This window comes from Eptesicus fuscus, chromosome 1 (genome assembly GCF_027574615.1).
Source record: "Eptesicus fuscus isolate TK198812 chromosome 1, DD_ASM_mEF_20220401, whole genome shotgun sequence".
In the NCBI taxonomy this organism is placed as follows: domain Eukaryota; kingdom Metazoa; phylum Chordata; class Mammalia; order Chiroptera; family Vespertilionidae; genus Eptesicus; species Eptesicus fuscus.
The window spans coordinates 70,943,230-70,969,248 of record NC_072473.1 but is presented as its reverse complement, the minus strand read 5'-3'; the positions used below and the strand labels follow the sequence as shown (position 1 = coordinate 70,969,248).

The following is a 26,019-nucleotide window of genomic DNA, read 5'->3' as shown; positions in this document are numbered from 1 at the left end:
TATGCAAGAATGTATGAAGATGCTAATGTATGTTTATAATAATTTTAAAGATTGAAAATAACTTAAACTTCAACAGCAGAGGAATGTGTAAAAGAAAAGGCTCACATAACAGAACATAATAAAAAATCAAGCTGCACAAGATTATTTTTCCAGTTTTTAAAAGGAAGATTTATTTAACAAGTTTCACTTAGTACAATATGTCTAATGGAAATCACAATACAAGGAAAGATTTAAATCAAAGCTTCAGAATTTTATACAAATGACATGACCCTACTCCTAAAGTATCAATTGGTATTACATCTCAAAATTGTCCCAGATCTTAATAAAAAATAAGTGTTCACTCACGTGCCTTATAGGATAGTAAACCAAAAAGCTAGAATTAACAAACATGCCAAATGTTTTCACTTTGAATTATAGACAGAGCTCCTATATTTGAGTTTTACAGAAAAGCATGTTTATCAACACACATCCAAAGTTTTCAATGTCTTGTGGTATAAGAGCAACATTTAACATAGGAGAAACTGCTTTAACCTAAATATGCTTACTGCTTAGGTACACTCCTACAACATAAACTTGAGGAAAGATGAAAATTGTTTTAACAGTTATGGTCAATACTTAATGTTTCAGTGTTCAAAATTACTGAGCTTAAAGTTTGAAAACAATCCTGACTCCCATTTTACAGTAAGCATAAATCACAATCCTGTAATGCAAAAGTGTTAAACGTAACCTTTGTTTTCTTAAAAAAAAGAGAAAGGAAAAAAAGAAAGAAATTGACCTAGAGTGATCAGAATCTATTTCCCATTTACCATATTGGATATGCTAGACAGCCCTCCCATTCTATTCAACTCCCATAAATGCACAGCTTTCATTTCTGTAGTAGCTGTTTGATGCTCCTTTCTCTACCTATGCAAGGTTTGACTGATAGTCACTTGAGTTTTCCTGCAGAACTTGGTCATATCCACTCATACTGCTCTGACCACCATAACCACCTCCATAACCACCACTCAGCTGCTGGCTAGCAGGACCCCCATAACTAGACTGGTTGGATAAGCCCATCCCTCCCATCATTTGGCTACCATAAGCACCACTACTTGCCCCTGCTGTAGAATTCAAAAAGAGTTCTACATAGCTGTGATCATAAGCGCCCCCACTTGTTCCTGCAGTAGAATTCAAGAAGAGCTCCACATATCGGTGTTGCATATTAGCCTTGTCTTTTGCCATAGCTGCCACAGCATCTTCATGAGTAGCAAATTCAACATCTGCCTCACCAGTAACTCTGCCATCGGGTCCAATTTCAATGTGTACTCTCATGGGGTTAAGAGGTGAGAAAAAATTGTAAATATCATTCTCGGTGGCTCTGTAAGGTAATCCCCTCATGTGTACACAGTGCCCTGTGGTGCTCTGGAAACTGGACCCACCATCTCCGTATCTATGATCAGACATTCCTGAAAAACAGTAATTGAGGTCTCTTCCAAATCTATCAGACCCAAAGCCATACCCATCATTATAGCCACCATAATCATCATAGCCTCCATACCCTCCACCATAGGCACCCCGTCTCATCCTTTCAAACCCAGCCCCTCTGCCAATGCTATTATACCCTCTGCCAGTCCCTGGCCTATCATAGGGACCAGGTCGCTGCATAGCCATGAGCTTTCGAGGGGGGTCATAATGGGTTCGGACTTCAGCTCGGCTACTCTTAAAGATTTCAATGTACCTGTGCCCTATTCTTTCCTTGTGTTTCTTTAAGGCCTTTTCAGCTATCTCCTGTGAAGCAAATTGCACAAAGGCCTCCCCTGTGCTCCGCCCTTGAAAGTCCACAGGCAGTGTCATCCCATTTGGCACAATTTCCAACCCTGAAAAAAACTGAACAATCTCCTCCTTGCTACAGCCAAATGGGAGTCCTCTAAGGCGGACGAAGCCATCATTGGCGGTATCAGGACTATTCGGACCTGTATGCTTCAACACCCAATCCATTTCAACACTGTTGGACTTGAATACTTCAACATATCTGTGTCCCATGGTTTCTCTGTCCTTCTTCAAAGCCAATTTCACTTCATCTTCAGATTCAAGTTCGACAAATGCTTCACCACTCGGTCTGCCTTCTCTGGTGTAGATGAAACGAATACCTGATGTGCCATTTTGGATTTTGCAATCAGAGAAGAAGCGCATCACTTCATCAGCAGAGCAGGACCAGGGTAGGCCCCTGACCTTCACCACGAAACCCTCCCTGCCTTCCGTGCTCAGCATCATGGTGACTGTTAGGCTCTTGGTGGCAAGCTCGGATCAATGCAATTTCAGTGTAGCTGAAAAAAATTAGAAGACTTATCATGGAAAAATGTTCACAATACAGTAAGAAAAAAACAATTAATACAAAATTCAAATACACTGGTAGCATTTTGGGTAATACATTCACATAAATAAAAGGACTGCACCAAATTTCTAATTCATTCAACAATTTTTTTGACACCTGATACCTATTATGTGTTGGGTATCATTACTGCTGGTTATTTCTAGATGATAGAATTATGGGAGCTTTTTGTTTCAGGAAATGTTTTCTTTGGAAATTCTGTATGTTCTAAGATCTCTACATTGACCATATATTAACATCATAGTCTAAAGAAAAAGAAGAAAAAAATTAACATCAACAAAATCAGTGGAAGATGCCAGCAAATTAAAAAATGGCTAAATATGATTACATAAAAATGAAAAACTTCATTACATCAAAACATTAAACAGAATTAAAAGACAAACAATACACTTGAGAAGATAACTGCATTAATACCCTTATATAAAGAACTCACACAAATTAATAAAGGGAAATATTAAGGCCTAAGAGATAAATGGAAAAAAGACATTATTGGGAATTCACACATTTGTTTTACATTTTTCAGCGGCCAGGTCCAGTACTTGGCTCTGGCATACAAGGATCAATAATCCCAAAAAGGACTTATGGTCCTACAGGGGTACTATATGCCTTTATTAAAAACAAAAGGGCAAATAAACATATTATCTCTGCTATGTCAGAATTATGTGCAGGGTGAAAAGGTATTAAAGCAGGGCGTGGTTGGTCAATTCTATCAGCTGGCACAGAACAGTTAAATGAAACAGACTAACTGGTTCAGGGATCCATAAATCAATTTTAAAAAATTACGATAGAGCATAAAATAGGAAGAGGCAAGGCAGGAGATAATGCTGGCAAGATAGAGATCAGGTCCCAAAGGCCTTATTTGACAAATGTTAAGGGCCTTTAACAAGGGGAGTGAAGGGAGTGGAGTGAGGGGAGAAGGGAGCAAGGAGATAGAAGTTAGGGGAAGGGGAGTGAAGGGATAGGAGTGAGGAGAGGGAAGGGACATCTTCAGACCCCTTCCAGATAGATCGCCCTAAAAACAGTGTAGTACTCAAACAGAGGGGGTTGAGGTGACACTAGCAAGATCAGTTAGAACCCTGATCTCCTAGAGACATGTTAAGGATTCACCTAAGACAGGGGTGGGAAACATCTGGAAGGCCGTACAAGGCCCGAAATCATTTGGTCTGGCCCTGCCAAGGCATTAGGTGTGAATTAATTAAATGTTTTACCAAATATAGCAGGCTAATTTTTAAGCTTCTAATTTTGTATGGCCACGAATGATGTTATAAGTATCCAAATGCAGAAAAAACGTTCCCCACCCCTGACTTAAGGCATCAGCAATTTAAAAAAAGGAAGACATGATCTATGTATTCAAAGCAGTGGACTCTGTGGAACTTAATAACTGATTAAATATAGCAGAAAAGAGAGATGAGGATACAGGAGAGGGGTCTAGGAAATGTTCAAACTCCATGAATCACCAGAAATGCACCTTAAAACCAGAATTAAATTGCCACTTTTCACCCATCAAGATAGCGAAAACTAACCAGTGAGGATAAATCAATGCTGATATTCAGGGTTCACAAACTAACACACACCCAGAAGAGTGAAAGTTGGTACAGTAAATCCACTCTAGGTTATGTGCCATAAGGAGATGATCTGAAATTCAAAGATTTATGGAGCTATATATTCACTGAAAGGTATTTCATTAAGAAAGACAGAATATTACACAATTTTTAAAAATTATAAAAATATTTAATTACATGAGAAATTACTCTGCTATAATCTTAAGTGACCCAAGATCACAGCTACTTTATAATCTCAACCATGTAAAAAACATATATTCTTCAACCCTGCTAGAACTCCTTCCAGAGCCTGGTCAACTGAAATACAAATGTTCACTGCAGCACTGTTAGTAATTGCAGAAAATTAGAAACCTAATTATCCATCAATAGGGGGACAGCTGAATAAAGTATACTTTATCCTTAAAGTGGATGCTATGAAGTTTTTAAAAAGATCTGCCCTGGCCTAAGATTTCCAAAATATATTAAAAATATGCATAGTATGATCCTACTTATTTGAAAATATAAGCATGCATGTATGTATGTTTGTAAATGCAAAGAGGAAGATATGGAGGCATATAATACAAACTTGTTTTTTTGAGGAAAGAACTGGAGGGTAGGAAGAGTGGAGTGGATTTCCACTTCATATCCCATATCCTATATACTACTACATAGGTTTAATTTTTTTTAATCATTGTAATTGGAATTTAAAAAGCAATGTTAGGTTTATAGCTTTTTCAATTTCATTTTTAAAATTTTTGGTGCATGCCCTAACCGGTTTGGCTCAGTGGATAGAGCGTTGGCCTGGGGACTGAAAGGTCCCAGGTTCGATTCTGGTCAAGGACATGTACCTTGGTTGCAGGCACATCCCCAGTAGGAGGTGTGCAGGAGGCAGCTGATGAATGCTTCTCTCTCATCGATGTTTCTAACTCTCTATCTCTCTCCCTTCCTCTCTGTAAAAAATCAATAAAATATATTTAAAAAACGTTGGTGCATTCTTAATTTTCTAGAGTAATTATTGTAATTCAGCAAAAATGTTTGCTTTTCTGGAGTTTGGTATAGCAAATTTTATGCAAGTTTCTGATTTGGTACGTGGGTGGCTTATCTGACATGGTCTGGGAACACTGGGCCTCTAGAAAAGTACAAAGTGTACTAACTGCCATAAAACTAGAGGATTCAATTCAACAAACACTAACTGCCCATTATATGCCTTGCACAGCGCATCTGCGGTGGTTAACAGTCGTCATATAAACCATTTTTAGATTTGAGCGATAGATTTTTCGGACTAGTTTTTGGCCTGTCTTAACTCTTGAAACACCCGCCCCATTTAATGTCCCTGCAGCACTCTAGGCCTTAATCCCCTCTGTAGTGGCAGCAGGAAAGTTCTACTTCGTTACTGTATCACCGGGAAGGCCACTAATACTCCATTGCCTGAAGTAGGAACCAGGATTCCATTTGTGAGTTAAGAATTTGTGTATTTATGTGTCTTACACACATACTTTTTATACACCAAGTGCTGAGTAGTTATCTCTGGGTAATGAATTACAAGTATTTTTTTTAAAACTTATAGTAAAAAAAAAACTTATATTGTTATTTTTCGAATGTTCAAAATTGAACAAATTGTTATAAGCAAAAAAACGTTATTTAAATACTCAACTCAGTAAAAACATTTATTGGGCTCCTCTGTTAGGCACGTAACATTTACCTAGATGTGATTTTACATATAAACTGACTTGGTGCCTCTCCCTACAATCAGGCAGTGGAGACTGAATGCCTGAAAGGATGGACGAGCGCTCAGACCACTAGTCTCAATATGTTATTTTTTTCCTAATTTACGGATGTGGTTTTCCAACGTTTTTCTCCGTCAGGTTTCTCTTAAGGGCTCCCCTGAGACCCGCCCAGACAGAGAGAGATACAAAAACCACACACAGTCACGAACGTCCACCATTTCCCCACCAGGCGCAGCAAAGGCGGCTTCCCGGCACTGAGATGGGGGAGTGGGGGGCGGGGGAAGAGAAAGCGAGGAGCGAAAAAGGAGAAGGCGGCCTGCGGACCCCCGCTTTGGTCTTCATTATCGCCACCCCTGGGTCCCCAGTTCCCACCCACACACCAACCTCCAAAGATGCCGGACGATGTTCCTCCTGCCCTCAAACGGCTATAGCGAGACGGTAGACGACGACCGAACTACTTCTGCTCACGTAAGCGAATGATCACGTGAGCACCTACGTCATGTGAGATCTCGGTCACGTGAGTTAACTCCGCTTAAAACTCTGGATCACTAAAGAGCACACTTCCTTCCGATATGGGAATAGGGCGGGCCCATGTTTAGGAAGAAAGAGCGTGATTGGTTGCGGTGCGTCTTACGTGACTGATCATTGGTCCGTCTCTGGGGATAACCGTCCCAGTTGCCTGAGAAACAACAACGTCATTACGTAACTCTCCAGTGATTGGCCCGCCCCTAAGGTTAAACTTAAAATCCCAGTTTACCGCGGAAATAAGTTCTGCTTGGTTACATTGATGATGAGGCTGACTAGTAGACGACTCCAGCGGCTGGGCTGCGTGCTGGCGCTTAGCTTCATGGCCCTGGTTCTCCGGGAGATTTCTGGGGCCTGGGCCCTGGACAATGGCTTGGCCATGACCCCTACCATGGGTTGGCTGCACTGGGAGCGCTTCATGTGCAACACGGACTGCACAGAAGAGCCGGATTCCTGTATCAGGTATCGAGCTTTGGGCACGCCCTTCCCTTCGCCTTTCCGTGTGTTTGGAGGGGTAGAGGTTCTCAGCGGGAACATTTGAGCCAGAGGGAGAGCTTCCCCACTGCTGCTGCTTTTTTATTCCCAGCGAATTGGCTCGGTGGCGACTAGCCCTAAATTTTCTCATTATGACCCCTCCTGGGGTGGGAACCCTGCCAGCGGCCAACTTCTCTGGCCTCTCAGTCTCTGCCGGATTACCGAGCTAGGGACTTTTTTCATTTACCATCCAGTTCCGTTCAAACCTTCTTGTGAGCTGCTGCCCTACTTCTAATGGTACTAGCAGCAAGCACAGCTGCAGTGAGTAGGAGAGAGGACTTTTCTTCTTTTTTGGTCACAGGGTTCCTTGACTGTAACTTGAGGGAGTTTAGAAGGACTATGGAGTCTCTGCGATCTCCCCACCCTCTCTCCCATGAGTGTGGCCTCTGGCTGTAGGGTTGACCTGAAGGAACTTTGTACAGGCATACCTCATTTTGTTGCACCTTGCTTTACTGAGCTTCAGAGATTTTTTTTTTGATTTTTTTTTTTTTTTTTTTTTACAAATTTAACGCCAGACCCTCAACCAGCAAAAACATTAGGACTCACTTTATTGCGGTGGTATGGAACCAGATTCGCAGTATCTCCGAGGTATGCCTGTATATGGAAGCCAAGTGTTGAGGCTTGTTGGCTCAACAACTGGCCAGGAGCAACCTGGGTGTAATCTGAAACCGCCCCAGGAGAGCAGGGCTGGGAGAAACCCCAGAAAGTGGCAGACCCATCCAGATTAGTAAGTGGCTGTTTTAGTGGCCAGGGAACTTACCTATGCAGCTTTTCTTGGGAGGCTGCAAGAGGAATATCCACATCTGCCGGCCGGCCGGCCGGCCAAATAAAAGCTTGTACAGAGGCCTTAAGCTGGGTGTAGTCACGTACAGGCATACCTCAGAGATATTTCGGGTTCGGTTCTAGGTATCACAATAAAGGAAGTCATGTTTTGCTGGTGAGGGGTCTTTGCCTTGAATTTGTAAAAACGCAACATCTGTAACGTGCAATAAAGCGGAGGGGGGTATGCCTGCGTACCTTCCTGAAGTTTCAACACATTTCTCTCAAGGCTATATCCTTGGGGCAGCTTCTGAGAGCGTGGAAGGCAAGCAGAATGAACATTCCAAGGACAGGGGAGGGGATCAACAATTGTCAGGTCCCACTGCAGGTTCAACATCTTATCGCTGATCTTCCCCAACAATGCTGCCTGGATAAGACAGGTATTGCACCTATCTGATCAGCACATTCGTTGTCTGTAAATTGGGAATAACAACTCTGACCTCAGGGAGTTGACTCAGAAGGATCTGTAAAATAGTGGGGTGTTTTATTTAAAAATTTTAATTACAATTAACACACAATATTCGATTAACTTCAGGTGTACAACATAGTGATTAGACATTTATGTAACTTACAAAGTGATCACCCTGATAAATCTAGTACCCATCTGTCATATCAGTTTCTTTTTTATTGTTTGTTGGGATGACACTGGTTAATAACAGAATAGTTCTTAAACAGTCCTATGAATGTCTTTACAGCTTTACAGATAAAATTAGAATGTTGGTCAAACATTACAGAATTAATGGACCCTCTAAGTTTCAGAAAAAGTCCATTGTGACCCTGGGGTAAAGTGTATAGCAATTGTGCCCATCACATATTTCTTTTTCTTTTAATTTTTTTCTAAGTGGTGGTTGTCTTTATTTTTGTATCTGATTATAAAACTAATGCATAATCAATGCAAAAAGTATAGATAGTAAAGAAGAGTATAATGAAAATAAAGATTCCCCTCATTCCACCACCCAGAAGTAATCATGGTTAAAATGGTAATATAAGGTCTTGGAATAGTTTTTTAGTAAGTAACACAGATCACAGATTTCTTTTTTTTTCTCATTATTTCCAATAAAAATGAAATTATGTTTATGTTGAGTTGTTAGCAAGATTCTGAACTTTGCTTGCCTACTTTCAAATTCTAGCTTGCTGTTACTTAGCCATATGACCTTGGGCAAATGAATTACTCTTCCTAAATGTAAGCCTGTCATAGAATAAGAACTTCATAAATGCAAGTTGTGTGTATATTCCATATTTTATGTAAGAAAATTCCTGTTGATAGCTATTCAGGCTCTTCAGTTTTTCATTATTGTGAACAAAACTATACATCACTGTACATCATCTGATTATTTCCTTAGAAGTGTAATTACTGGGTCCAAGTATATGCTCATTTTGTGACATACAAACTGTCCTCCCCAAAAGTTTTACAAATGCACAGTCCTAACTATAGTGTATGTGAATGCCTGTTTCCCCACACCCTGGCCAACACTGCATTTTTGTCATTCTTTTAAAACTTTGTCAATCAGGTAGGTGTTTTTATTTTCATTTATTTGATTTGTAATAAAATTAAACATCTTCTCATTTGTTAAATTGGCTCTTGGCACGGTTTCTTTTATAGATTGCCTATTTGTGTTAGTTCCTTATTTTTCAACTGTAATGTTTTGTTTGTTGTGTTTTTTTTTTTTTGCTTTTTGGATGATATTTTGTTTTTGTCTATAATATGGTGGTTTTTGCTATACATTGGTTTTAACATTTATATATCAAATATAAATTTTTTCCTTTATTATTTCTGACTCTGGCATAATGCTGAGAAAGTACTTTCCTACCTGAAAATAATATAGTCATTATGTTTTCTACTAGTATGTTTATGAATTTTTAAAATATTTAAATCTTTAATGTGTCTGGCCTTTAATATCCTATAAAGAATACCGTATTTAATATTAACTAAATTCCATGGTACCAAATGGCTGGAAGGATCTCTTTCTGAACATTCTCTTTAATTCCATTGATTTGTGTATTCTAATGCTACTGGTACTACACCAGCTTCATTTATTTTTTTGCAGAATGATTATATGTTTAATCTTTCAGGTGAACCTTTCAAATCATGTTGCCAAGTTCCTTAAAAAGTCCTTTTGGGATTTGTTCAGGGTTTTATTAAATGCATAAAGGGCCCTGGCTGGTGTAGCAAAGTGGTTAGAGCATCAACTGGGGCATGGAAGGGTCTCGGGTTCGATTCCCTGTCAAGGGCATGTTACCTTGGTTGCGGGTTCGCTCCCTGCCCCCAGTCTGGGCATGAGTGCAGGAGGCAACTAGTCGATATTTCTCTCTCTCTCCCTCCCTCCTTTCCTTCCACTCTCTCTAAAAATCACTAGGGAAAAAATATATCCTCAGGTGAGGATTAACCAAAAAATGCATAAAGTGTAGGGAGAATTAGCTTCTTTTTATTTTTTTATTTTTTTAAAATATATTTTATTAATTTTTTACAGAGAGGAAGGGAGAGGGATAGAGAGTTAGAAACATCGATGAGAGAGAAACATCGATCAGCTGCCTCCTGCACACCTCCTACTGGGGATGTGCCCGCAACCAAGGTACATGCCCTTGACCGGAATCGAACCTGGGACCTTTCAGTCCTCAGGCCGACGCTCTGTCCACTGAGCCAAACCGGTCAGGGCGAGAATTAGCTTCTTTTTAATATTGAGTTTCTTATCCAAGAGCAAAATGATACCTTAAATTTATTTCCAGGTATTTTAGGTTTTCCTGTTGTTTTTTGGGTTGCTCTTGTAAATGGTATCTTTTTCTCCAGCTAGGTTATTGTTGATAGCCAAGGAAGCTGTTGATTATACCTATTTGTATTAGTCCCCTATTTTTCAATTGGAATGCTTTTTGCATTTGGGATATTTTGTTTTTGTCTATCATGTTATGAATATGGTGGTTCTTACTGTATTTTGGTTTTAACATTTATATATCAAATATAACTTTTTAGTTTCTTTTTTTTCAATTTTTTTTATTAAGGTATTATATGTGTACATATCTTACCATTGCCATCCCCCACCCCACTCCCATATATGCCCTCACCCCCCAGAGTTTTGCATCCATTGGTTATGCTTATTTGCATGCATACAAGTCCTTTGATTGATCTCTTATCTCCCCCACCTCTCCCTAACTTTCCCCCTGTAATTTGACAGTCTGTTTGATGCTTTACTGTCTCTGTATCTGTCTTTTTGTTCAAGTTTATAATGTTCTTTATTATCCATAAATGAGTGAGATCATGTGGTATTTTTCTTTCATTGACTGGCTTATTTCACTTAGCATTATGTTCTCCAATTCCATCCAGGTTGCTGCAAATGATGAGAATTCCTTCTTTTTTATGGCAGCATAGTATTCCATTGTGTAGATGTACCACAGTTTTCTGATCCAGTCATCTGCTGACGGGCACCTAGGCTGTTTCCAAATCTTAGCTATGGTGAATTGTGCTGCTATGAACATAGGGGTGCATATATCCTTTCTGATTGGTGTTTCTAGTTTCTTCGGATATATTCCCAGGAGTGGGATTACTGGGTCAAATGGGAGTTCCATTTTCAGTTTTTTGAGGAAACTCCATACTGTTCTCCACAGTGGCTGCACCAGTCTGCATTCCCACCAGCAGTGCACGAGGGTTCCTTTTTCTCCGCATCCTCGCCAACACTTGTCGTTTGTTGATTTGTTGATGATAGCCATTCTGACAGGTGTGAGATGGTACCGCATTGTTGTTTTGATTTGCATCTCTCGGATAATTAGTGATGTTGAGCATGTTTTCATGTGTCTCTTGGCCTTCCTTCTGTCTTCTTTTGAAAAGATTCTATTTAGGTCTGTTGCCCATTTTTTTATTGGATCATTTATCTTCCTTTTATTAAGTTGTATAAGCTGCCTGTAGATGTTGGAGATTAAACCTTTATCAGTGATGTCATTTGCAAATATGTTCTCCCATGCAGTAGGCCTTCTTGTTGTTTTGTTGATGGTTTCTTTTGCTGTGAAAAAGCTTTTTATTTTGATGTAGTCCCATTTGTTAATTTTCTCTTTAGCTTCCATTGCCCTAGGGGCAGTGTCAGTGAAGAATTTCTTTTGGCATATGTCTGAGATTTTGCTGCCTGTGGATTGCTCTAGTATTTTTATGGTTTCCCGTCTTATGTTTAAGTCCTGTATCCATTTTGAGTTTATTTTTGTGTATGGCGTAAGTTGGTGATCAAGCTTCATTTTTTTGCATGTATCTGTCCAATTTTCCCAACACCATTTATTGAAGAGACTGTCTTGACTCCACTGTATGTTCATGCCTCCTTTGTCAAATATTAATTGAGCATAGTGGTTTGGGTTGATATCTGGATTCTCTATTCTGTTCCATTGATCTATATGTCTGTTCTTGTGCCAGTACCAGGCTGTTTTGAGAACAATGGCTTTGTAATACAGCTTGAAATCTGGTATTGAGATCCTGCCTACTTTATTCTTCTTTCTCAGGATGGCTGTGGCTATTCGGGGTCTTTTTTTATTCCAGATGAATTTTTGGAGAGTTCTTTCAAGGTCTGTGAAATATGCCATTGGTATTTTAATGGGGAGTGCATTGAATCTATAGATTGCTTTGGGTAGTATGGACATTTTAATGATGTTGATTCTACCAATCCATGAACATGCCTTTTCAATTTCTTGCATTGCACATTCCTATTTTAATTGTTTAGGGTTCTTAGGGTACAAATATTAAGATTGGGGGCAGGGAGAAGGAAAAAGGCTCAGTCCATTTTAACTTGCTTTGATTGTGATTACTACCCAACTATTACTGGGTTGAAAAAAATTGAAAGCCCCAAGGTACCTAACAAATAGGAAGTACCCAAGCATTTGTTTAATTAATTGTAATGATTCTTGGAATTTCTCTTTTAGTGAGAAGCTCTTCATGCAGATGGCAGATCTCATGGCCTCAGAAGGCTGGAAGGAAGTAGGATATGAGTACCTCTGCATTGATGACTGTTGGATGGCTCCCCAAAGAGACTCAAAAGGCAGACTTCAGGCAGACCCTAAACGCTTTCCTAGTGGAATCCGCCATCTATCTAATTATGTGAGTATATAGATAATTTTCTTTTTCATTCAGGAGACCAAATAATTCTGTATGGAAACTTGTTCAAAAACACTTAGAGAATAAAATAGCTGCCATTATCTGAAGATTGAATTGTAAGGCTTATCAGGTGGAATTTTCATCTGTCAGCAGATATATATTTTGCAACACTTCTTGAGGCCCATCTTGAGTAAGTTCTCCTTTTGCTGAAACAGCCAAATTCTCTGGGAAGAAAAAGGAACTTGGTTCTTGACATATGTGTGCATATATTTCCATATAAACTTTGAGCAGTATTGTAATTGTACTATAAACTAGAATTTTAGAAGATATACTTGCTAAAGATTTTTAAGAGTAATCGAGCCAAACATTAGGTAAAGGCAATGAAGACATTTTATTTAGTACTGTTGTAGTAAGGGAAGGAGCTGAGCTCAATTCTGAATATAACAAAGGCAAGTGGGGATTTGTAGCCAAAAAGCAGATTGGGAGGATCACTGGATGGAAAATTACTAAGGGGAGGAGGATTCTTGCTAAGAATAGGCCAAGGACTTACACATCAAGGGTGGAAGATGAGGAACTTGATCATATATCAAGAGTAGGAGGAAGACTTAATAGGATTCTTGCTAAAAGTAGACACTGACTGACAAAGTTGAGGCCCACTTGAGAAGAGAGCTTAGAGGAGCCTAACCAAGGTTTGGTCAAGGAGAGACTCTGTCCAGATATCATTGCCCTGGAAAGGTAACTATTAGGTTCCCATCAGAGAAAGATTAGAGTGGCTGATAACTTTCTCTTCAGTTCTATGCTATAGCTTACATGTGAGTTTGAACTCAGCAGAATTGGAGAATTTGCTCTTTGTCTCCCAATAAACTCATCTACATAATTTTTGGGACTTGTGAAAAAAAAATGCCCCAGTACCTGGTGAAGTGTGTCGCTTCCCACAGCATGGAGTGGTTCTCTCTGCTTCATGATTGCACTTCTATTGTGGTGGCTTTCCTCTCATTTCAGGTCCATAGCAAAGGACTGAAGCTAGGAATTTATGCAGATGTTGGGAAAAAAACCTGTGCAGGCTACCCTGGGAGTTTGGGATACTATGACATTGATGCTGAGACCTTTGCCGACTGGGGCGTAGATCTGCTAAAATTTGATGGTTGTTACTGTGACACTGTGGAACAGTTGGCAGATGGTATGTTTCATTCAAGAGATTTAGCCATGAGCAAAGAGAAGAACTTTGAAGCCAAGGTAACTGGGTATCCACAGAACTAATCTTCCCATTTTAAGTACCCAGTCACAATATTGGAAATAATTATTCTCAATATGCCAGAGCTACTACCTCTTTTCTTTCAGTTTGTCCATGCACTCATTCATTCATGCAGTATAAAGTCCATGCTACTTAACCACAGCTAATACTGTGTACTTTTAATTAAAGAGGGCTCTGAGTTAATTACAAATAGTAATTCTAACTCTTTAACATAATTTGGGAAAGCATCTAGAATGTTAAACAGTCACAGAGAAAGGGGCATCTTCATGACTGCCTTTCCTCAATATATGCACCATCCCGCACTATATCCTCAGAACAATCCCAGCAGTCTGGGAGGTATTAGACACAATTTCAACACAGAGAAGCTACCTGTCTCTGCTGCTGGTTTAAAATATAAACATGGCCCTTCAGGGAAGCCCCTGTTGGAAGTCCCTTTCTTCCCCTTATTTTACCCATTGTTTTCTCATTCAGGTTATAAGCACATGTCCTTGGCCCTGAACAAGACTGGCAGAAGCATTGTGTACTCCTGTGAGTGGCCCCTTTATATGTTGCCCTTTCAGAAGGTGAGCTAGTGACTCCAGAATTTAATAGAGCCTTGGTGATAGGTTTTCAGGACTTGAGAACAAAGGTCTCCTTCAAAGTCCCATCTTACTTAACAGTCTCATCCTACCATCTCTCCCAGGACCCAATCACTTCTTATCATCCCCACTGCTCCAACTGGAGTCTAAGCTACCACCACTTGGAAAGTCAGTCATCTTTGATTTTTCCCTTTGTCTCATGATTCACAACCTGTTCATCAGCAATCCTATCAGTACTATCTACAAAATAAATCCTGAATCAGCCCATTTCTTTCCATCTCTGCTGCATCCATCTTGGTCTTTCAAGCCACCATCATCACTCACCCCAAATGATCCCAACAACCTTCCCTCTCACTTCCACTCTCCACCTACCTCCAACCATTTTTTCAGCAGCACCAAAGTGTCCTTGTTAAAATGTAAGTGGAACACTCCCCTGTTTAAAATCCTTAACGGGCTTCCCATTGCACTTGGAATACAATCAAACCCCACTGATCTGGCCCTGGACTATCTCTCCAACCCCATTCCCCATCACTCGCCCTCATTGCACTGGTGTTCTTTCTGTCCCCCAACACTCCAAGCCTATTGCTGCCTCAGGGCCTATTGCTTATTGTTTTCTGCCTGGTATGGTCTTTGCCAAGATTTCTGAGCTCCTTCTTAACATTGAGGTCTCATACCAGATACCACACACTCAGACTGATCTTCTCTAACTACTCTAAAATAGTGTTCTATTCTGCCCTGGTCAGGTGGCTCAGTTGGTTGGAGTATCGTCCCATACACCAAAGGGTTGCAGATTTGATTCCTAGTCAGGGCACAAACACGTTGCGCGTTTGATCCCCGCACCATGGGAGGCAACCGATTTCTCCCCTCACCAACCCCGTCTCCCCCCCATCCCTTCCTCTCTCTCAAATTAAAGAAAACATATCCTCAGGCAAGGATTTTTGAAATATATTTATAAAAAATAGTGCTCTAACCCAGCCAGTGTGGCTCAGTGGTTGAGCATCAACCTATGAACCAGGAGGTTGTGGTTTGACTCCCTGTCAGGGCATATGCCTGGGTTTTGGGCTTAATCCCCAGTGTGGGAGATGCAGGGGGCAGCTGATCAATGATTCTCTCTCATTGATGTTTCTCTCTCTCTCTCTCCCTCTCTGAAATATATATATAGTGCTCTATCCATTCATTCTTTACCACATTAACCTATTTAGTTTCCATCAAAGACCTTAGCACTATATAGAATCATATGTTAACTGACTTACTGTCTGTCTCCCCACTAGAATATAAGTTCCAGGAGGGCAGGGACATTGTCTGACTTTATCACTAGCATATGGTAAGTGTTGAATAATTATTTATAGAATGAATCCCTGTTATTTCTTTTTTTGTTGTTATTAATCTTCACCCAAGGATATTTTTCCATTGATTTTTAGAGAGAGTGGAAGCGGGGGTGGGGGGAGAGACAGAGAGAGAAACATGGATGTGAGAGAGACACATCGATTGGTTGCCTCCTGCATGCACCCTGACCAGGGCCAGGGATCAAGCCCACAACGGAGGTATGTGCCCCTGACCAGAATTGAACCCAGGGCCCTTCAGTCCTCAGGCCAATGCTGTATCCACTGAGCCAAACCGGCTAGGGCTGTTATTTCTAATCTCTAAAATAGTCTTCACCTTTCTCTTCAACATCTTAAACCTTGGATATCCCATGTGCCTATTTATAAACATGTATTTGTTCTGTTAACAAATTATATGCCATTCAGATTGCTTTATGTTTGATGAGTTCTAGTAATTTTTCAGCTGCTTTTACTTATTAGGTCGTTTGTTATTTGTGATTTTAAATGTTGTACAGTACATGTTCATTTTAGAAGTTTGAAAATAGTGAAGTGTAAAAAAATGTCATTCCTCCATAATCCCAGTATTTAGTTACCATTGGTAAATTTTCAGCATAAACATTGTTTAAGCCATTTTAAGTAGAAATTTTAAGTTATATGGCCTAATTCTGAAGCAAAATTTTTACAATGAAGATCCATTATAATAAGGATTTAGCTCTCCTCAATGGAGACTTTTAAGCTATAAACTAAAGAGAAGGCTACAAGTTCTTCCTTTAAACTTGACTATTTTCATCTCACAAGAATATTAGTAGAAAGTAAGCAGAAGAGTTACAGTATCTCTGTTTTCACAGCCCAATTATACAGAAATCCGACAATACTGCAATCACTGGAGAAATTTTGGAGACATTTATGATTCTTGGCAAAGTGTAAAGAATATTTTGGCCTGGACCTCATCTAACCAGCGGACACTTGTTAGTGCTGCAGGACCTGGGGGTTGGAATGACCCAGATATGGTAAGAACCTGAGTCCTCTGTGTTCAAACCCCTGCAGTGGGCCTGTTTCCTATTGGCATTCAAGGTAAATTGGGAAGTTCCTTGGAGCAGCCTTTAGGTGAGCGTACTCAAAACAGGGTGCCATGGAAAGTGGCTTCTGTGTCTACATAACTTTAAGAATGTTTGTCTTCTCTCATTTGAATTCTAATTTCACTCTTTGTCCCAGTTAGTGATTGGCAACTTTGGCCTCAGCTGGGATCAGCAGATAACTCAGATGGCCCTCTGGGCTATCATGGCAGCTCCGTTACTCATGTCCAATGACCTCCGACACATCAGCTTTCAAGCCAAAACCCTCCTACAGAATAAGGATGTAATTGCCATCAACCAGGACCCCTTGGGCAAGCAGGGGTACCTACTTAGAAAGGTATAGTAAATGTTCTCTGGAAGGAAATAGGAATTGGACAAGAATATGTTCTCCTGCCTTCTAGTTTAAAATTCATCCAAATGGCCCTGCCCGGTTTGGCCCAGTGGATAGAGTGTTGGCCTGCGGACCGAAGGGTCCTGGGTTCGATTCTGGTCAAGGGTACGTACCTCGGTTGCAGGCCCCTCCCCAGCCGTCCCTGGTTGGGTTGTGCAGGAGGCATCCAATCGACGTGTTTCTCTCACATTGATATTTCTCTGTCTTTCCCTCTTTTTGTCTTTCCCACTCTCTTCCACGGTCTCTGAAAATCAATGGGAAAATATCCTCAGGTGGGGATTTAAAAAAAATAATGAAATTCATCCAAATGTTTATTTGGGTTATGTATTTTAAGATGGCTTTATACTCAAATGCCAACTTTGTCGTGGACCTAAATTTATTATATATTAAGATATGCACTGATCTTTTGAGAATATATTTTTTAATCTCAATATAATCAGTAATTAAGCTTTTTTGCTACAATCATTACTTTAATTCCCAAACATGCTACAAGATAATTTTAATTTTTCCTAGAAGTGTTTGGTAGTTCTGACAATAAGACTGAATGCTACAAGGCAGCTTACTGCTAGTTACCAAGTTATCACACCTATTTTCTTGGCTTGTTTTTCAGGAAGACAGCATTGAGGTATGGGAACGCCCTCTCTCAAATTTAGCCTGGGCTGTGGCTGTGGTAAACCTGCAGGAGATTGGTGGACCTCGTTCTTACACCATCAGTCTTGCTTCCCTGGGTCAAGGAGTGGCCTGCAATCCTGCTTGTCATATCACAGAGCTCCTCCCTGTGAAGACAAAGCTTGGGTTTTATGAATGGACTTCCTATGTAAAAACTCGAATAAATCCCACAGGCACCGTTTTGCTTCAGCTAAAAATAAGCCAGACTACATTTTAAAAGCTTCCTTAAAAACTGTTATTGATTTTTCTTAGAGGGATAGGAAAAGAAACATCAAGTTGTTGTTCCACTCAATTATGCATTCATTGGTTGATTCTGGGCATGTGCCCTGATGGGGATCAAACCCACAACCTTGGCTTATCTGGATGATGCTCTAGCCAACTGAGCTACCCTGCCAGGGCAAAAAAAGCTTCCTTAAAAAATCGTAATTTTTTGCCAATGACCACACATCTGTCCTTATCTTCCATTCTCACTTCAGCTATTCTTTGATTTACCTGAATAAAATTTCACTACAGCCCTGGCCAGTGTGGCTTAGTTGGTTGGGCATCCTCCCATGCGCTAAAAGGTTGCTGGTTGGATTCCTGGTCAAGGCGCATGCCCAGGTAAAAAAATTTCACTACAGAAACCAATGGTTCAAAAGGCCTAAAGTATGTTTTAACAATTCCTTTGCCCGCCAAGTAATTAAAGTTGGAAGACTGTCCTGGCCAATGGCTCATTTGGAGCATGGTCCCACATACCGAGGTTGCTGTTCATATTCTGTATGTGGTCAGGGCACATACAGAATATAAACAGTTCATGTTCTGTCACATCTCTGTTTCACTCTAGGATCAGTGAGCTTATCCTCGGGTGAGGATTTAAAAAAAATTGGAAGTCTAATCATTGTCAGCTGATAAAAATTGCAATGAAATTGGTGAACCATGACTCAGTCATCCAGATACATACATTTGGAAGCAGCCCTAGCCAGTTTGGCTCAGTGGATTGTTAGCCTGGGGACTGAAGGGTCCCTGGTTTGATTCTGGTCAAGGGCACATGCCTGGATTGCAGGCTCGATCCCCAGTAGGGCTCATGCAGGAGGCAGCTGATCAGTGATTCTCTCATCATTGATATTTCTATGTCCCTCTCCCTTCCTCTCTGAAAAAAATAAAAATACATAAATTTGGAAGCAAATTGCTCCATCTCAGTGAGATGCCCTTCCAGTTACCAAAGTATGTAGCATACTTACTGTGTCATCCAGTTTTACTGCACAAGTAGAACTCAGTAAGCTATATCCTTCATTCTTTATTAAGGTATTACATGTGTCCTCACCCCCCCCCCCCGTGTCTGTGTCCATTGGTTAGGCTTATATGCATGCATACAAGTCCTTTGGTTGATCTCCCCTTACCCCCACCCTCCCCTCCTTTCCCTCTGAGGTTTGATATTCTGATCAATGCTTCAGTCTCTGGATATCCTTTATTACTAAGAGCGGAATCTCAGTAATACACAAAGATGAAAGGGATTTGAACTTGAAATGGTTAGGCAATTTAAAAAATGGATTATCACTGCTAGGTTCCATTTAGGATTTTAATTAACTAGGAATTATGTCATTTGCATCATGAAAAGAGTTTGTATAAATTTGAGATGGGGGGTTGTGAGGGCAGCCAGCATGGCTCAATGATGGATTCCTGGTTAGGCCATATGCCTGGGTTGCAGGCTCAATCCTGTTGGGGCATGCACCAGGCACTGATGATTCATCATTGATGTTTCTATCTCTCCCTCTGAAATCAATAAAAATGTATCTTTTAAAAAAGTTTGAAGGGGGTGGTGTATCAAAATGTTTGGGTGGTATGAGTAGTCTGAAGACATGTAATGCCTAGAGAACAGGGCCCAAATTCTATACAGGAAACAACCGGTGTTTTTCCTCTGAAGATCAATAAAAACATCCAAGAATTAAAAAAAATGATTGAACTCATAAAGGTATGTGAGACAAATTATTTCACTCTTGGTAAGCTCAACATTCACTATGGATACCAATAACAACAAAAGGGATCCCATGAAGCCCCAAGTGCCATCACAACATCTGATTTGAGTTCAACCAAATTCAATCCAAAATGAGTCAAGTATCAAACCCATTAAGCTTGAATTTCCCCTTGTGGGACACTAGTTTACTACCTTCCCAAATAGACCAATTGCAACCACATGAAGTGAACACATCAAGATTTTATTGTCATATAGTAAAACAAAATATGACGCTCTAGAACTGGATCACTTGACCCTGCAATAGAAAAGGGGGAAAAAGTGAGTTTTTCTCTTGCAAAGAACCTCTGTTCCATCAAGTGTCTACTCCTGATAATTCTTACTCTCCCCCTTCCCGCTCTGGTGTGGCTCAGTGGTTCAACTCCAGTCAGGGTACATGCCCGGGTTGCAGGCTTGGCCCCCTACTAGAGGTCTTTCAGGAGGCAGCCAATCAATGATTCTCATCACTGATGTTTCTCTCTCCCTCTTTGAAATCAATTTAAAGAATATTTTTTAAAAATCTTGTAAATCTCATTCTCCCCTTCTTACTCATGCCAAACACCAAAAACCTTACACCTTTAGCTATGGATCAAGTATTTTGAAGGGAGTGCCCCTGATCTTGATGCCAAATACCTCTCTAAATATAATAAAGCTATATAGAAAAGATTGCACCGCCCATCCCAAATTGTATACCTTTCTCTTCTTATCTCCTCCCAGTTCAAAATGCTTGCATCTCTTAATGGCCAGCATTCTCTTAGATCTGCAGTTAGGCTCAACGCATTCAAGCCTCAGCACAATCTTCTTTGTAGTTTTAGCCTGGAAAAAAATGAAGTGATACTCCTCAGAAATCACTGCAAAAAATCTTTCTTCAAAAATATGACTACATCAGGTTAACTACTACCTTAATTTGTCTTGGGCTATAGAGAGAAAACATAAATGTGAAAACCAATGTATTTAAGAGAAAATGTAATCGCCAAGGTGGAAAGTTATAATTGCTATCAAGTTCTCCATTCACATCAGGCATCTTAGAGGACTTCTTATCAAAGAGGCACTCATGCCACCTTGAACTTGTGGCTGTTCAACAGCTTTACATAGTTAAGTATTCTGGACAATCGAAACAGGTCATCCTGCCAAAACCGGTTTGGCTCGGTGGATAGAGCGTCGGTCTGCGGACTGAAGGGTCCCGGTCCCGGGTTCGATTCCAGTCAAGGGCATGTACCTTGGTTGCAGGCACATCCCCGGTAGGGGGTGTGCAGGAGGCAAGCTGGTCAATGTTTCTCTCTCATCGATGTTTCTAGCTCTCTATCCCTCTCCCTTCCTCTCTGTAAAGGATCAATAAAATATATTTAAAAAAACAAACAAAAAAAAGAGGTCATCCTAATTCATGCACTATTAAATAAAAACAACTTTTGCAATTCTTTAAATAGGGTTAACTGTTACGTAAGATCTATCAAGTGTCTGGAGAATACCTACAATTACATCTAGGATTTGTGTATTCAACTGTATTATTTAACTCAGTACACTCTCCATAAACACTCAACTTTTTAAGCCTGCTCCTGTAGTCAGAATTCTGTTGCTAGTTTTGCAGTTCTCAAAAATTCCAAAACCTAGCTAGAACCTCACCATCTTCTAACCAAGTTACCTAAATGTGAAAAGGCAATCGTTCCTTTCATCCCTTAGCTATCAAATCACTTACTGCACCTAAATGAACACTCAAGTCATTCCTTAATACTCTGGAACCAGGCTAAATGGAAGAGCAAAATGCCAAAACACTGTTCGTGGGAATGCTGTTCTAGGCACTGTGTGTACTTTAAGGAATAGCCAAGTCACCTGGAGTAAAAACAGAAACACACTCAGCCTGAGAATGCAGTGGGAGGTCTGAATGGCGCTTTTTAAGAGGCTTAAGACCTCATGAGATAAATAGCACTCATTGCAGGCTTTTGAGCTGAGAAGCAAGAGAAGCAAAAGAACATTCTTACTGCCAACAAGAACTGAGGATTCACTAGGACCTGATGAGAGATAGAAACGGCAAAGGATTTACTGGTATACTCAAACTTCAGTCCTTAGAAGGGCAAAAAATATAAACACTGCAGCCCTGGCCTAATAGCTCAGTTGTTAACATGTCGCCAGGATATGCCAAGGTCAGGTTGGATCCCTGGTCAGGGCACATACAAAAATCAACCAATGGCCCTAGCTGGTTTGGCTCAGTGGATAGACCATCAGCCTGCAGACTGAAGGGTCCTGGGTTCGATTCCGGTCAAGGGCACATGCCCGGATTGTGGACTTATCCCCAGTGGGGGGCGTGCAGGAGGCAGCCAATCAATGATTCTGTCACATCATTGATGTTTCTATCTCTCCCTCTCCCTTCCTCTCTGAAATCAATAAAATATATATTTTTGTTTCGTTTTTTAATCCTCACCCAAAGATATTTTTCCATTGTTTTTTTTTTTTTTTAAGAGAGTGGGAGAGAAAGGGAAAGACAGAGAAACACATATGCATTTGCTCCGATCAGAACCTGGGCCGGGGAACTGGAGATACATGCCCTTAACTGGAATGGAACCCAGGAGCCTTCTGTCTACAGACTAACGTTCTATCCACTGAGCCAAACCAGCTAGGGCAATAAAAAATATATTTAAAAAAAATCAACCAATGTATGCAAAAGTAAGTGGAAAAAATAGATGTTTCTCTATCTCACTCTCGAATCAATAAATAAAATATATATTGCAATGTTGCAGTATTGAAGACAAACATTAAGTTGTTGCACTCCCAGCTCCACTGTCTGTAACAGGTATGTTACGGCAGGTGACTGAGATAACTTCGCTGAAACTATGAAAACACATACCTATATTGTAGAGGTGTGTGGGCTAACAACAAATGCAAGGTCTTTACCATAGTCAGTGGGAAATATGTCAAACAGTAATTACTACTCACCTTTTTTCGGAAAATAGGCTTAGTCTGCCCACCATAGCCACTTTGCTTCCTGTCATAACGCCGCTTTCCTGAGGGAAGTTACTTGTTACAGTATGCCAAAGTTAGTAATTCACAACAGTCACATAAAAGTCTTACGGCTTTATCTTGGGTTTCCATAAGAAATATCAATGCCCAAGCGGTAGGGAGAGGGGGGTCTGGGCTTGTGTATTTATACTACACAAATGCCACATTCAAACCAAATCCCGTGCAAAAGACCATCTTACCCTGCGCATACAGAGAATCCTTGCCCTTCTTGTACTGTGTTACTTTGTGGGGTTGATGCTTGCCACACTTCTTACAGAAAGTTCGGCGGGTTTTAGGAACGTTCACCTAGTAAAGTAAACCGTTCAGAACGTGCACTGTTATCAGATGCCAATAGCACAATGGCGACCCAATTCACACTATGGCAACTCACGAAGATTCGACTCTCAAATTCCTGGCTAATACACCACTCACTAGAAGGTGGTCCAGTCCCATGTGCTTCACGTACAGCTGCCTCCCCACCCCCAACCCCCGCTACGTCTACTTCTTTGATCCCATCACTTCAATTCCTGGCCCCAAAGCCTGGTCCCTTCGGGGATCGATTCCGGCAACAGAGTTTCTTTGGTACGAGTCCACACAGAGGCCTGGACCCACCCCGGGATGGCATCTTTGACGGTGGAGAGAAGATTAAACTGGATGTTTCTCTGCCCCAACCCCAAAGTCCTACCATGTTTGCGAGCGCTATCAGCAGTGAAAGGAAGATGATAGGCCGGAAACGGAAGTATATAGGAGGTTCCTGGTCGCGCTTCCTCATGGGAGAAACCATAGAGTCTAAGGCTCTGTGCGTGGCGCCGTCTGGCGGCTGAGAGGACTCTATTCGGAGCAACGGAAGGGAGCTTAAGGAAGAGCTTTCCCTAAGACTTCCTCTCGCCCCCTAGCTTTGAGAATTTTCTTTGCTTAATCACTTTTGGCAGACGCTGATTCCGTGCAGAATTAAGTGAAGGAAGCAGTGCTCTCTCACACACTCTGGCCTCCATCTCCCTATCCCCAATGAAAGCCAGGACTAGGGTCAAGTGGAGGGGTCCTTCCCCTGAATGTCCCATTCCTGTTCCACCTCAAGGACACCGACCATCGTTTGCAGCCAACTTCTGGTTCACTGAGGGCTTGAAGGGAACCAATGCTCATCCATTACATGGCCAGTTCCAATGCATTGGGCACAACAATCAAATAATCATGCTCATAAATGTATAATTACAAACTACCTTGTAAAAAAAAAAAGGAAAAATGATCAACGTTAAGGCACCCCTTTTTATTGAGGGAGCAAGTTGGCTGCCCTAAATTCTGAAAAGTTAAGATGAAATTGTTCAGCTCATGCAATAGCAATAATCAGGCCAGGATATAGAAAATATCCAGTAGCTCTTCCCTTCCCTGTATACCTGTATGAACAAAAAAGAGGCCATATACTAAACCTGACAAGCTCAGTAACCAAAAGTAACCACAGGATGGTCAGAACATAAAAATTCCGAACTGGACTAATTTAAGTTAGGGGAACATGTTCAAAACACTATTACCTGGTTTCTCTGCAGACTTACTTCTTCCCCAGTGGCCCACCAATGATATCACTCCAAGTCTCGATGATCTAGCTGTGTTAGATTCTCTCTCCCTTTGTTGTTGTTTTTTGTTTTGTTTTTTTTGTTTGTTTTACATGCAGCACTATTCGTGGTTTTATTTTAGTCTCAGGTAGAGTTAACTGCAATCAGATTGTAGTAAGATTTATCTGAACAAGAGTTGCTAATTTTAGGATTGGTTAAATGCTATGCCACTCACTATGTCTGGCTGTGTCCCAGAAAAAAATGTATATACACACTTTGAATAATTATAAAGGCAGTGTTTATTAAAATACATTTCATTTTCAAAATTGAGCTATCATCTGTTAAAGTGTGCATACAGCCCTAACCGGTTTGGCTCAGTGGATAGACCATTGGTCTGGGGACTGAAGAGTCCCGGGTTCGATTCCGGTCAAGGGTATGTACCTTGGTTGCAGGCACATCCCCAGTAGGGGGCGTGCAGGAGGCAGCTGATCGATGCTTCTCTCTCATCGATGTTTCTATCTCTCTCTCCCTCTCCCTTCCTCTCTGTAAAAAAAAAAAATCAATAAAATATATTTAAATAAATAAATAAATAAACTGTGCATACATTTTTGGAGGACACCCTGTATTTTGGGACTTTGGTATACTTACTAAATGGCTTTCAGGATCTCCTTTTAATGCATTCCTTTAAGTGGTACCTGGAAACATTGCTACCCATGTCCATCTTCTCTACCTCTTATTTGACAGAGGACAGAATAATTGGATATATGTTCACCTTTATGGCTGCAATTATAGCTTTAAGTTTCTTTGAGTGAAACTGTTTAAGAGTGAGTAACCTCATATGCCAAAATCATCCTCTAGGTGCTGTTCATGGTGGCTAGCATCTGCCCCAGGCTGTGCTCACCTAGCCATTAGAATTCCTGGAGCAAAAAGAGTAGAAAACTCAGGGCAGGCAAAGCCAAGAGGAGGAAGCTTTTTAAAAAAAATAATGGGACATATGTAATACTTTCAACAATAAGAATTTTTAAAAAGTACAAATTAACAGGTACAGAATAGTCATGGGGATGTAAAGTACAGCATAGGAAACATAGTCAATAATCCTACCTTATAATAGAGAAACATGCAAATTGACTGCACCTCCGCTACGCCCATGATTGGGCTGGCGGGAGGCTGGGGGGCGGGACTCCGGGTGTCCTATCCGGCCGTTGAGAAGATCAAGATGGTGGTGCCCAGTCCTCTTAGTTCTGGGGGTCGCTGGGAAGATTGCCGCCCCGGGGAGGTGAGGCCGGGCTGCCCAGCCGCTCCAGGGGGTCCCTGGGGAGCTCGGCAACAGGGGCGGGGGTGGCGTGGCTGGGCCGGCCCAGCCTCTCCCGGGAGTCCCTGGGGAGATCGGCAACCAGGGGGGGAGTGGCCGGGCCCATCCAGCCTCTCCCGGGGATCCCTGGGGAGATCAGCAAAATGAGGGGCGTGGCCCGGGCCACCCAGCTGCTCCCGGGGGTCCCTGGGGAGATTGTCAACCTGGGGGGCATGGCCGAGCCCGCCCAGCCTCTCCTGGGGGTCCCTGGGGAGATCGGCAAAATGGGGGGCGTGGCCAGGCCGCCCAGCCACTCCCAGG

The 26,019-nt window shown here is 41.2% G+C and overlaps 3 protein-coding genes across 3 annotated transcripts; 1 reads left to right on the top strand and 2 right to left on the bottom strand.

Annotated features, from left to right (window-relative positions):
• Positions 1 to 740: 740 nt before the first annotated feature.
• On the bottom strand, positions 741 to 6,133 carry HNRNPH2 (heterogeneous nuclear ribonucleoprotein H2). Its single transcript, XM_008156557.3, has 2 exons — positions 6,024 to 6,133; positions 741 to 2,306 (listed from the first exon to the last, which is right to left on the bottom strand). The coding sequence occupies exon 2, from the start codon at positions 2,251 to 2,253 to the stop codon at positions 904 to 906; it is 1,350 nt and encodes a 449-aa protein (XP_008154779.1). The 5' UTR covers positions 2,254 to 2,306; positions 6,024 to 6,133; the 3' UTR covers positions 741 to 903.
• A 252-nt stretch (positions 6,134 to 6,385) lies between these two features.
• On the top strand, positions 6,386 to 18,994 carry GLA (galactosidase alpha). The gene is made up of 7 exons (XM_008156555.3): positions 6,386 to 6,626; positions 12,411 to 12,585; positions 13,585 to 13,762; positions 14,309 to 14,400; positions 16,586 to 16,747; positions 16,953 to 17,150; positions 17,815 to 18,994. The coding sequence occupies exons 1-7, from the start codon at positions 6,427 to 6,429 to the stop codon at positions 18,088 to 18,090; spliced, it is 1,281 nt and encodes a 426-aa protein (XP_008154777.2). The 5' UTR covers positions 6,386 to 6,426; the 3' UTR covers positions 18,091 to 18,994.
• Positions 18,995 to 20,047: 1,053 nt separating this feature from the next.
• On the bottom strand, positions 20,048 to 23,608 carry RPL36A (ribosomal protein L36a). The gene is made up of 5 exons (XM_054720510.1): positions 23,543 to 23,608; positions 23,058 to 23,163; positions 22,795 to 22,862; positions 20,557 to 20,679; positions 20,048 to 20,122 (listed from the first exon to the last, which is right to left on the bottom strand). Exons 1-5 carry the CDS (start codon positions 23,543 to 23,545, stop codon positions 20,102 to 20,104), a joined length of 321 nt encoding a protein of 106 aa, XP_054576485.1. The 5' UTR covers positions 23,546 to 23,608; the 3' UTR covers positions 20,048 to 20,101.
• Between the last annotated feature and the right edge of the window lie 2,411 nt (positions 23,609 to 26,019).